The 12,275-nt window shown below is 38.5% G+C and overlaps 1 protein-coding gene across 9 annotated transcripts in view; it reads right to left on the bottom strand.

Annotated features, from left to right (window-relative positions):
• Window positions 1-12,275, bottom strand: part of ZNF143 (zinc finger protein 143) — a 60,408-nt gene that overhangs the window by 5,951 nt on the left and 42,182 nt on the right. For all 9 annotated transcript variants that reach the window (XM_082478126.1, XM_082478132.1, XM_082478124.1 and 6 more), the window contains 3 exons: window positions 12,010-12,237; window positions 9,357-9,505; window positions 7,023-7,184 (listed from right to left, as the gene is read on the bottom strand). In XM_082478126.1, the coding sequence (XP_082334252.1) occupies window positions 7,023-7,184; window positions 9,357-9,505; window positions 12,010-12,237 (539 nt within the window). The remainder of the gene's footprint in view (window positions 1-7,022; window positions 7,185-9,356; window positions 9,506-12,009; window positions 12,238-12,275) is intronic.

Genomic DNA, 12,275 nt, shown 5'->3' with positions numbered 1-12,275 from the left:
AACAACAGGTATCTAGAGAAGTACCAGATATTAAGAAATTAAGCAAACTTCATGCAAATTAAAACCACAATGATATATCATTTCACATCCACTAGAATGGCTAAAATTTTTTAAAGTAACAACACAAGATGTTGATGTTGTGAAACAAACAGAAGTCTTTTTTTTTTAATAAATTTATTTATTTATTTATTTGTTTATTTATTTTTGGCTGCACTGGGTCTTTGATGTTGGGTCTTCATGGCTGCGCACAAGCTTTCTCTAGTTGCGGTGAGCAGGGGCTACTCTTCGTAGTGGTGTGTGGGCTTCTCATTGCAGTGGCTTCTCTTGTTGCAGAGCTTGGGCTCTAGGCACGCAGGCTTCAGTAGTTGTGGCATGCGGGCTCAGTAGTTGTGGCTTGCAGGCTGTAGAGCGCAGACTCAGTAGTTGTGGTGCACGGGCTTAGTTGCTCCATGGCATGTGGGATCTTCCCGGACCAGGGCTCGAACCCGTGTGCCCTGCATTGGCAGGCAGATTCTCAACCACTGCGCCACCAGGGAAGTCCCAAACAGAAGTCTTATACATTGCTAGTGGGAGTGTATGATGGTCAAACCACTTTGGAGGACTGTTTGGCACTTTCATATAAAGTTAAATATACCTCTACCCCATGGCCCAGCAATTCCACTAACAGGTGTTTATCTAAGAGAATGAGACCATATGTCTACAAATATACTTGTACTAGAATTTTCACCGCCACCTTATTCACAATAATCAAAAATTGGAAGCATCTGAAATGTTCATTAAGGGGAGAATCTATCAACAAATTGTGATATATTCCTACCACAGAATACTGATCAGCAATAAAAAACAATGAACTGATGTTATAAACAAGAACATGGATAAATCTCCAAAATATTATGTTAAAAGAAAAAACCCAAAAACAGAAGAGTTCATACTCTGGCTCCACTTTGCAAAGTTTAAGAACAAACAAAATAATACAATCAGAATAACTAGGTGGAGACTGACTGGAAGGGGTCTCAAGAGAACTTTCTGGGGCGACAGAAATGTTCTAGATCTTGTTTGGGATGGGATGGGTGTGTATGTTTAATAACTCACTGAACTGTAAACTTAAGATCTGTGCAGGGAATTCCCTGGCAATCCAGTGCTTAGGACTCTGTGCTTCCACTGCCAGGGGCCCGGATTTAATCCTTGGTTGGGGAACTAAGATCCCACAAACAGCGCACTGTGGCCAAAAAAAACCAAAAAACAAACAAACAAACAAAAACCCTGTGCATTTCACTGTATGTAAATTTTACCTCAATGAAGAAAAAACAGATTGCAGGCTAATATGAAAAACATGTTCAACCTCACCAAACAAATGAAAGTAAAAATATAATTTATCCTTGGCTTGTGAATTATGCAAATATAAAAAAAAAAAATTCTAATGCTAGTGAGAATACAGTGAAAACAAGAACACTTTTAGATCCATGGCATGATTGCTAAAACTTTCCAGAAAATAATTTGGCAATATGTAGCAAGAAGCTTAAAATAGTTCATACCATTAATCTAATAATTCCATGTCTAGAATTTGTTTCCTATGAAAATAATCAGAGGCTTGCACAATTTATGAATGTGGAATGAGTTAATATGTTATGCATATCCATTTTATGGATTATTTTGTAAATATTAAAAATCCTTTTAAAAGAACGTTTAGGAACTTCCCTGGTGTCACAGTGGTTAAGACTCCAAGCTCCCAATGCAGGGGGCCCGGGTTCAACCCCTGGTCAGGGAACTAGATCCCACATGCATGCCGCAACTAAGAAGCCTGTGAGCCGCAACTAAGGAAAAGGCGAGCCACAACTAAGGAGCCCACCTGCCGCAACTAAGACCCGGCACAACCAAATATAAATAAATAAAATATTAAAAAAAGAACATTTGATTGATATGAGAAAGTACTCAGGATGTAGTGTTAAGTGGATGACAAGCATACAAAATTGTATTACAATCCTAACTTTGTTCACATACGCACACACACAGAAAAAAAGATGAAGTAAATAGTCTTAAATGTTGAGACTGGTTATTTTAACATCAAGGTAAATAGCTGATTTTTAGTTTGAGTCTCTATTTTCAAATTCTTTTGGGTAGATACCTTTAAGTGGAATTACTGGATCATATGTAATTCTATGTTCAACTTTTTAAGGAACTGCCACACTGTTTTCCACAGCAGCTGCACCATTTTACATTCCCATGAGCAATGCACAAGAGTTTCAATTTCTCCACATCATCCCCAAAACTTGTTATTTTCTGTTTTTTGGATAACGGTCATCCTAATGTAGGTGAAGTGGGATCTTATTGTGGTTTTTATTTGTACTTCCCTAATGATAATGATGTTGAATATCTTTTCATGTGCTAATTGACCATCTGTAAATCTTCTTGGAGAAATGTCTATTCAAGTCCTTCACTCATTTTTTTTTTTTAATTTATTTAATTTTGGCCGCATTGGGTCTTGTTGCTGCACTTGGGCTTTCTCTAGTTGCGGCAGGCAGGGGCTACTCTTTGTTGCAGTGTGCGGGCTTCTCATTGTGGTGGCTTCTCTTATTGTGGAGCATGGGCTGTAGGCGTGCGGACTTCAGTAGTTGTGGCACGCGGGCTCAGTAGTTGTGGCTCGCGGGCTCTAGAGCACAGGCTCAGTAGTTGTGGTGCACAGACTTAGTTGCTCCGCGGCATGTGGGATCTTCCCGGACCAGGGCTCAAACCTGTGTTCCCTGCATTGGCAGGCGGATTCTTAACCACTGCGCCACCAGGGAAGTCCCCTTCACTCATTTTTAAATTGGTTTGCTTGCTTTTTTCTTGTTGAGTTATAGGAATTCTTTATATAGTCTAGATAATTTTCCCCTCATAATATTATTTTTATTTTATTTTATTATTTTAAAATATATTCTAGGGACTTCCCTGGCAGTCCAGTGGTTAAGACTTCGCCTTCCAATGCAGGGGGTGAGGGTTCGATCCCTGGTCGGGGAGCTAAGATCCCACAGTCCTCTCCGCCAAAAAACCAAAACAGAAAACAGAAGCAATATTGTAACAAGTTCAATAAAGACTTTAAAAATGGTCCACATCAAAAAAATCTTGGGCTTCCCTGGTGGCGCAGTGGTTGAGAATCTGCCTGCCAATGCAGGGGATACGGGTTCAAGCCCTGGTCTGGGAAGATCCCACGTGCCGCAGAGCGGCTGGGCCCGTGAGCCACAATTGCTGAGCCTGCGCGCCTGGAGCCTGTGCTCCGCAATGAGAGAGGCCGCGATAGTGAGAGGCCCGCGCATCGTGATGAAGAGTGGCCCCCGCTTGCCACAACTAGAGAAAGCCCTCGCACAGAAACGAAGACCCAACACAGCCATAAATAAATAAATAAAAACAAATACTTAAAAAAAAAATCTTAAAAAATAAATATATATATATATTCTAGATATTAATCCCTTATTAGATATATGATTTGCAAATATTTTCCCTCATTCTGTAGATTGTCTTTTCACTTTCTTGGTAGTGGCTTTTGATGCACAAGTGTTTTTTTTTTTTTTTCACAAGTGTTTTTAATTTTTTTTTTTTTGGCCATTCCTCGTGGCTTGTGGGATTTCAGTTCCCTGACCATGGATTGAACCTGGGCGACGGCAGTGAAAGCCTGGAATCCTAACCACCAGGCCACCAGGGAACTTCCGAGTGTTTTTAATTTTGAAGAAGTTCAATTAATTTTTTTCTTTCATCACTTATCATTTTGGTGTCATATGTAAGAACTAATCTCCTAATCCAATTTATCTATTTTTTCTTTCATTGCCTGTGCATTTGGTGTCATACATAAGAAATAAGATCATGAAGATTTTCACCTATGTTTTATTCTAAGAGTTTCATAGTTTTAGCTCTTAAGTTTAGGTCTTTAATCCATCTTGAGCTAATTTTTATATATGGTATAAGATAAGGGTCCAACTTCATTTTTTCGCATGTGGATATACAGGTTTCCCAGCACCATTTGTTAAAAAGACAAATGAAAAGCCCTTTCCCACTGAATGATCAAATTCTGACTGTCAAAATTTAGTTGACTATATATGTGAGGGTTTATTTCTAGATTCTCTATTTTATTCCATTGGGAATATGTATTACTTTTGTAATCTGAAATTAACTAACTAAAATAGATGGAAAGCACTGACTCTTTAGTCTATACCTAACTAGGCTTCCAAAGGCACCTGGAAAAATCAGTCTCAGAAATGCAATTACCTTAATGACCAAAAAAAAAAAAAAAAGACTTAGGGAAGGACTGACTACTTTCTTCCCATGCATGTAAAGAAATGGTTACAACCAATTTAAGTGTTACAGATAATTCACAGGTGGGTCCAAACACCCCAGTGGCTAGCCAACGTTTGCCTGATGGCCTACATGTAGTTAACAGCAGAAGGAGCAGTAGCAGCAGCAGGTCCGCAAGTGAAACCCCATCCCTGTTGTCATATCCCTAGTTGCTGGAAGCTGCCTGGCTTCATTCTAGCTCTCAAAGCCTTCTCTCTTGAGAACTTTTCTAGCTCACAGGCTACAGATAAGCTACGTGAGAATGTGTGCTTTAGGGTCACTATCTTTCCAGACCTGCAACTGTACAAGGTGTATTTACCCAAGCTGGGCTATAAACCCATCCAGGAATCCTAAAGCCACGGAAATGACTGCAAACTGATTAGGTGGGACCATTCCATAAGACAGCCTGAAAGCTAGTGGTTGCGTTTTTTGTTTGTTTGTTTTGGCATAAGGTAAAATTAGAAACAATAAAAATGCATGGATCTTAGGTGTTCTGTTGAGTTTTGACAGTTAGATACAACTGTGAAACCACCACTTAAAACAAGATGTAGAACAGTTCCTTCATATTTCATTCCATCAATTTCCTCCCCAGCCAAGCAGCACTTTCTGATTTCTATCACCATGGATCGTCTTGTCTGTTCTTGGATTTCGTGTAAGTGGAATCATATGGTATATATTCTAGATGGAATTGCTGAGTCATAGAGTAGAGGTATGTTCGACTTCATAGGAAACTGCCAAACAGTTCTTCAAAGTGGTTGTAACATTTTATACTCACTAGTGTGTTGAATGTCCTAGTTGCTTCATATCTTTGCCAACATTTGGTTTTGTTTGTCTTTTTTATTTTAGCCATTTCCCTGTGTCTGAAATGGTATCTCTTTGTGATTTTAACTTGCATTTCTTTGATGATTAAAGATGTTGAGCACTTTTTTGTGTTATTGCCTTTCATGTACCTTTTTTTGTGAGGGGTCTGTTCAAATAAGCAATCAGATGATTTGCTCATTTTTAATGGGTTGTTCACCTTTTTATTGTTGATTTATAGAAGTTTGTCATATATTTTCAATACAAGTCCACTGTCAGATATAGTGTGAATATCTTTTTCCCAGTTTGGGGCTTATCTAATCTTTTACTACACATTGTCTTTTGGTGAGCAGAACTAATTTTGAAGAAGTCCAATTTATCAGAAAAGAAAAAATTTTATTATTAGTGCGTTTTGTACCCTGTCCAAGAAATCTTTACCTTAAGGTTGCAAAAACATTCACTTTTCTTCTAGAAGCTTTATGATTCTGAGTTTTGTATTTCAAGGTGTAGAAAACCTTCAATTTTGTTCCTTTTTTCAGGACTGTTTTGGCTATTTTAGGTCCTTCGTATTTTCATGTAAATTTTAGAATCGGATTATCTGTATCTTCAGAAATGCCTGCTGGAATTTTTATTGTGATGGTATTGAATCTATAACTGAATTTAGGAAGAATGACAGCTACTAATTGACAGACTTTTTCACTGAACAGGGTAAGGTAGCTGCAGTGAAACCCCACACTGCCTTCAGCATAGCACAAGAAGAGTTTTTAAATGTTATTAACCAATATCATTTATTTTAAAAGAAATGAAAAATTAAACTACAAAGAAATACATTAGATTGGCAAAAATCCAAAGGTTTTACCACTATGTTGACTATCAGAAGGGGAGGAGGCACTCTCAAAGGCTGCAGCTAGGAATGTAGATGGGTACAACCCTAGAAGGGAAGTCTGGGAATATCTACAACAATTACCAATGCATATGTCTTTTCACCCAGCAATTCCACTCTAGGGATTTATCTAGTAGCAGATGTACTCACACACATGCAAAATCACGTGTGCACAAGGTTATGTGTTGTTTGAAACAGCAAAATACTTTAAATAAATTATGGCATGTCCGATACAGTGGAATATGATATAGCTTAAAAAAAGAATGAGGAGGTAATTCCCTGGTAGCCCAGTGGTTAGGACTCGGTGCTTTCACTGCTGGGGCCCGGGTTCGATCCCTAGTTGGAGAACTAAGATAACTAAGATCCCTCAAGCCATGCTGCACAGCAGGAAAAAAAAAAAGAGGAAACTCTCTCTATAATGAAATAGAAAGATTTTCTAGATGTATTATTAAGGTTAAAAAAGAAAAAAGGTGAAGACGAGTATAGAATTTACTACCATAAAAAGGGAAGGGGGGGAAGATGACTATTTATTTGTATTTGTTTGTATATGCTTAATGAGTTGTTGGGAAAATTATGCAAGAAACTGATAAAAGTGGATTATATCTATGGGGGCAGGGGTGGAAAGAAGACTTTTCACTGCATATCTGTATATACTTTTTGATTTTTGAATTAAGTGAATATATTACATATTCAAAAAATTAAATTTTGCAAATGAATTTTTTTCTAAGTATCTGATGATGATAATGATGATAGGAAGAGCAACCATTAATGAACACTTAATATATACTTGGGCTGACTACTTTATATGCATTATCTTGCTTAATCCTTCTATTAACCTCATGGGGCAGATGCAATAATCACTCCTATTTTCAGATGAGGAAAAACTGAGACTCAGAGGGTTATGTAGCTAAGAAGTTGTAAAACTGGGATTCAATCTGAGGTTTGTGTGCTTAACCACTATATCACACTGTACATCTATGTAACGGTTTTGATATTGATATATGTATTGACTGATATAAACGAAAAAAGCAATTACCTGCTGCCCTTCTGTACCCTCGGCGGTAACCATAGCAACAGAGTGTGTTCCTGCTGAGGAGATGACTGCATCATGAGCAGGTACTGTGATGGGCGTTCCGTCCTGTGTTACCATTGTGATGGTATTGCCAATGGCCTGCATGTCAGCTTGAGATATGTTGACCTGCAATACAATGCATTTTACAATCAGGCAATGTTTCTTGTTTTATCTGGCAGTCTTTATTAAAGGCTAGGCCTAATCCTTGTATAAGTCTACTCTGGGAGCAAATAAGCATTTTACAATGGAAAGAGGTCATCAGAAAAACTGCATATTCCTTTTTTTTTTTTTAATATCTTTATTGGAAAAACTGAATATTCCTTAAATGCATTTACTCCTCTCCATCTCTACTGCCAATTTAGACCCTTATTTTTCTCTCATCTAATTTTCTGCAATACAATGTCTTTCCAAATACCTAGTCTAACCCGTCCCTAATCATCCTCTACCTTGTCACCTTTCTAAAAAACAAACAAATTTCATTATGCTCCCTGCTCAAATCCCCAGTGACTCCCCATCACTACAGTTCAGACTTCTTACATGGCACTCATGACCTTTCATCATCTGGCCTTAACAGCTTCTCCAGACTCATCTTTCACTACTTCCAAACCAGCACACAACTCTGGCACTCCAGCCACAACAAATCATTTGCATCCCCGGGAATGTCATATTCTGTTATATTTTTGTGACTTTGCCCTTTCCTTCACTCTCTGCCTGGCTAACTCATAAAAATTCTTCAAGATCCAGCTGAATGGCCATTCTCTACAAGGGCCTCCAAGATTCCTTCAGGAAGCATCATTTACTCCTTCCTCCAGGTTGCCACAACACTTTACATACCTGTCGATTACATACCCATCATTATGAGAAATTATTGTTCATTTTAGGAACGTCCCTCTCCTACTAGACTACGATACCCCCCCTTCCAGTACTCCCCACACTAACTTTACCAAAATATCTGTCATTGGGTTCAAGAAATGTTTGTTTTTTAATTGACCAAAGGAATGGAATAGAAATCCCTAAAGCAAATGGGAAGGTTATATCTAGAGAAAATACAACATTGGGATGGGGAAAATAGCTGCTTTAAAACATATGAAGAGGGATTAGACTCATTCTATATGGTCAGAGAAAAGCCATGAGTGGATGACACAGTGGTAGGTTCCAGTCTGATAAACCCTTAAATTATCCAGCAATGGAATAGACTGTCTCTTAAGAGAGAAACTGCCTCATCTATATGGGGGCTGCTGTAGAGGGAATTTCTCCAGTATAAGGAGGGAAGGAGGTTAGATCAAATGACCTCCACAGAGCCTATCTGTGATGACCTAATTTTTAAAAAAGGCTTAGGTTTGATGCTGAATTAAAATTGTGTTAGTAAATATGTTAAATCTTATATGCCAATCAGTGGACAAAGAGTGCTGTGTAGAATTAGTGATGTCAAAAGTAAGGGGAAGAGGGATGAATGGGATGGTACAAGTGCTTTGTATTTTCCTATCCTGAATATGTTCTGCCTTCTAGCTAACATCAGCACATTAACAGTTATCAACACAAAGGGCAAATTAATCATGGGAGGTGAAGGTCCGAGAGAGACAGGTAAGAAGAGAGTTCTCCATGGAAGAGGTATATATAGAAGGATAAAGAACCCCATATGTCTATTTCCACCAGTTATTAAGACAACCTTAGCTAGAGCTTAAAAATGAAATCAAGTCTGAATTATTTTAGGCTAGTGGCATCTAGAAAACAATGACAAGTTTGACTATTGAACAACAGCCATTACATTGCTTTTCCTGGGGAAATCAAGATACCTCTTCTATTAATTCTGTGAAGCTAGTTAAGTAAACTCCCATGATTCCAGGTAGGGAGAGAGTCACACTCTCGAAATTTTACAGATGTGCCCATCACTGACTTGCCAGGATGTTTTAATGATATCCTTGTCACCTCAGCCAAACCTCTGCTGACTTCTCAATCCTATCCCTTCTCTGAATCGGGTTTCACATGGATCTATTACTTTTCAAGCCCTCAATTTCACTGTGGTTCTGACCTTCACCACCTCACATTTGAACTATACCCATAACACCATTTGAATTCTAGAGAGTCACAAACCTTCTCTCTTTACTAATCTCCCTGCATGTAGTTGCTTTCAACAGGCTACTGGAAAGACTCCAGGAGATCCAGCACTGCCTACAAGCTAAACTCCAAACTCTGTGCCCCAATTCAAGGCTTTCCTCAATTGGGACGCAACCTGCCTTTCAAGCCCAGGCTCAGAGAAATATTATTTAACTTGTTTGACTTTTGGTGGGTACTTACATGCTGAGTCCCGTCCTGGGATATGAGAGTAACCTGCTGACTCAACCCAGACTGGGTTACTGTGGCTACTTGTGTAGACACAACATCATCCCCTTCTACACCTGTAACATACGTGATCTGGGGCCCTTTAAGAACATCTTCACTTTGACCTGTTTAAAACAAATGAATTATTTATTTGATCAAACAACCAAGCTGTTTAGAAAAGAGAGGAGATTTTAAATATTACAGAGAAAACTGACAAAAATTAAATGGCATGTGTATTAAATTCTAAATCATGTTTTTTTTTTCTTTGGCCATGTGGCATGTGGGATCTTAGTTCCCTGACTAGGGAATGAACCCGAGGCCCTTGCATTGGAAGTGCAGTCTTAACCATTGGACCACCAGGAAAGTCCCTAAATTCTAAACCATGAACATGGCTTCCAGCACCTCCTGCCAATTTCTCCACCTCCTCTTTTGCAAAGCCAAACCAAATCAAAGCAGACCAAACCAAACTTTTCCACATAAAGTGTAACTGTTCTAATTTTGAGAGACCTTGCTTATTCTCTTATTTGGAGTAATTATGTGATACCATGCATGTGTGCTGGGGCGGGGAGTGGGGGAACTGTACAGGGAGACTAACTGGCAAATAACCCTTCCAACATGGCAAGTATGCACTAAGTCCTTGCAGTCACTTAAGAAGCTGCTAAAAATGATAAGACAACCTTCATGAACATTAACCACAAAACCAGAATGGTATGTAAACACAACGTACTAACACTAAGTTACTTACTCTTTTAACACAAGTGACTGATTATAAGTCATCAGTACACAGTGACATCATTGTGTAAAGACAACGTAATGGCATATTATCTGGGTTAAGGTTAACCATTTAGTAAGTAACAGAACCAGGAGCCCCCCTCCGCTTCTTTATTTCACAAAGAACCAGCAAGTAAACAGCAATTTCAATAGTCAATTACTGCCATACTTGGCAACCAGGAAGATTATTGATCCCTCTCTTCTATTGCTTTCCACCTCTCATGATGCCAGAAAAAGGGTAAATATTTTTTTTTCCTTCAAAGAAGGACTTTATATGCTAATTTATGAGTACTTCTCAAAGTTATGGTTGATACCTACACTCATACAGCTATAGTCATCATGGTGTAATCTCTATGACACTCACTACTTCATTTCTTTTTGTTCTGTTCCATGGCTATTTATTATATTTATTATTATACCATTATTCCAATGGGTTCAAAACCTAGGGGACCATATGGGAGAAAAGGAACATAAACCCATCCTTATTCTTAGAAAAACAATCTTACTTTAATTTTTTTAACAAAATGTGTATTATTATATTATAGATTATCTTCTAGAACACAAGAAATTCTGACAATCTGAAATATCAACATTTAAGGAAGAGATTGAGGAAGCTTAAAAGAGGAACAGTCTTAAACCTAAGTTTGACATCATGAAAGTCTGCTTTCTAATTGCAACGATTTAGCAGCTGTTGTAATATCTAACCATGCACACTTACACTGCTTTGGCTAGAAAACAGTATAGCATTCAAGAGTGAAGGAATTTTGGGGAATTCCCTGGTGGTCCAGTGGTTAGGCGCTTTCACTACCAGGGACCCGGGTTCAATCCCTGGTCAGGGAACTAAGATCCCACAAGCCACGTGGCGTGGCCAAAAATAAAAAAAATTAAAAAATAAAAGAGTGAAGGAATTGTTATTTTCTTACTATCACATGACTGATATCTGAAAAGACAAATTAGAACTACAGGGAATTATTTGAGTAGACAGTGAATGATCTTTTCCTTATTCTCCAACCATTTTTTTCCTACCTAAATGTTTTTCAACTCTTCAACACTAGTTGTTAAGAATGGGTAAAGATGTTTTAATTTTCAAATTTACTCCATTTAGGAGGTACTCAATGAAACAGGACAACATATGTTTTTGTTTGTTTTAGAAAAACCTACTTCATTTTACCTATTTAACTATGCTGATTTATTTAACTGAAATCATAGAATCTAATTCTCTAAAATATTTTTTCCAAGAGTTTATCCTCATTGAAATGAATGTTTTTGTCTCCTACAACACTACTGAATAGCACATGAATCAACTAAGAGTTATCTGGGAGTGCTTCACCACTCTTATGATTAAGACCAACATCTTAATACACCCAAATAGTCTAGGCTGCCCCTGCCTTGCTGTGCAGTCTCATTTCATACCACCTTCCCAGGCAGAAGTGCCATGCTGGCCAGGCTTCTTTCAGTCTCTCCAATTTACTTTGCTCTCTCCCACCTCAGGGCTTTTTGCTTGTGCCAATCCCTCTATCTGGAATGTTCTTTTGCCTTTGCTCCCTGTTTACCACCCCCCCAACCCACCACATCCCTGACTCTACACCAAGTTAACCCCTATTCACCCTGTAGATCTCTCCAAAAATCACTTCCTCAGGGGAGCCTTCTTTGACCTACGAGGCTAGACTAACTTCCCCTCTTATATCCCAGAGCATTAAGCACCTTTCTTTGATAGCAATTATCACAGCTGTAAATGATATGTTTGTGTGACTATTTGAAAAACTTTATGATTTGAGAAAATGCTTTAAGTCATAAATTATGTTCATAACTGTTGCTTTTCAAACACAGACATAGACATACTGGAAAAAACCCTTACCTGGGGGAGGCTCAAAGAAGGCTTCCTGCTCCTCCTCGATGGGCTCAGTGTCATTGTGAGCTGTCCGTTTGTGCATGGCCAGCGTGGAGATCTGCTTGTATGTCTTCCCACAGTGGTTACAGTTGTACGGTTTGGAGTGAGTGTGAACAACATGATGTTTGTACAAACTGGAATATTCTGTGAACCTTTTGTCACACCCAGGGACTGTACAAACATATGGCTTTTCCCCTAAGTAAAGAACAGCACACACATACAAAAAAATCAAC

Source organism: Balaenoptera physalus (assembly GCF_965194825.1).
Source record: "Balaenoptera physalus genome assembly, chromosome: 10".
Classification (NCBI taxonomy): Eukaryota; Metazoa; Chordata; class Mammalia; order Artiodactyla; family Balaenopteridae; genus Balaenoptera; species Balaenoptera physalus.
Note: the sequence above shows the minus strand (reverse complement) of the source record. Positions and strands in the feature narration are given on the sequence as shown.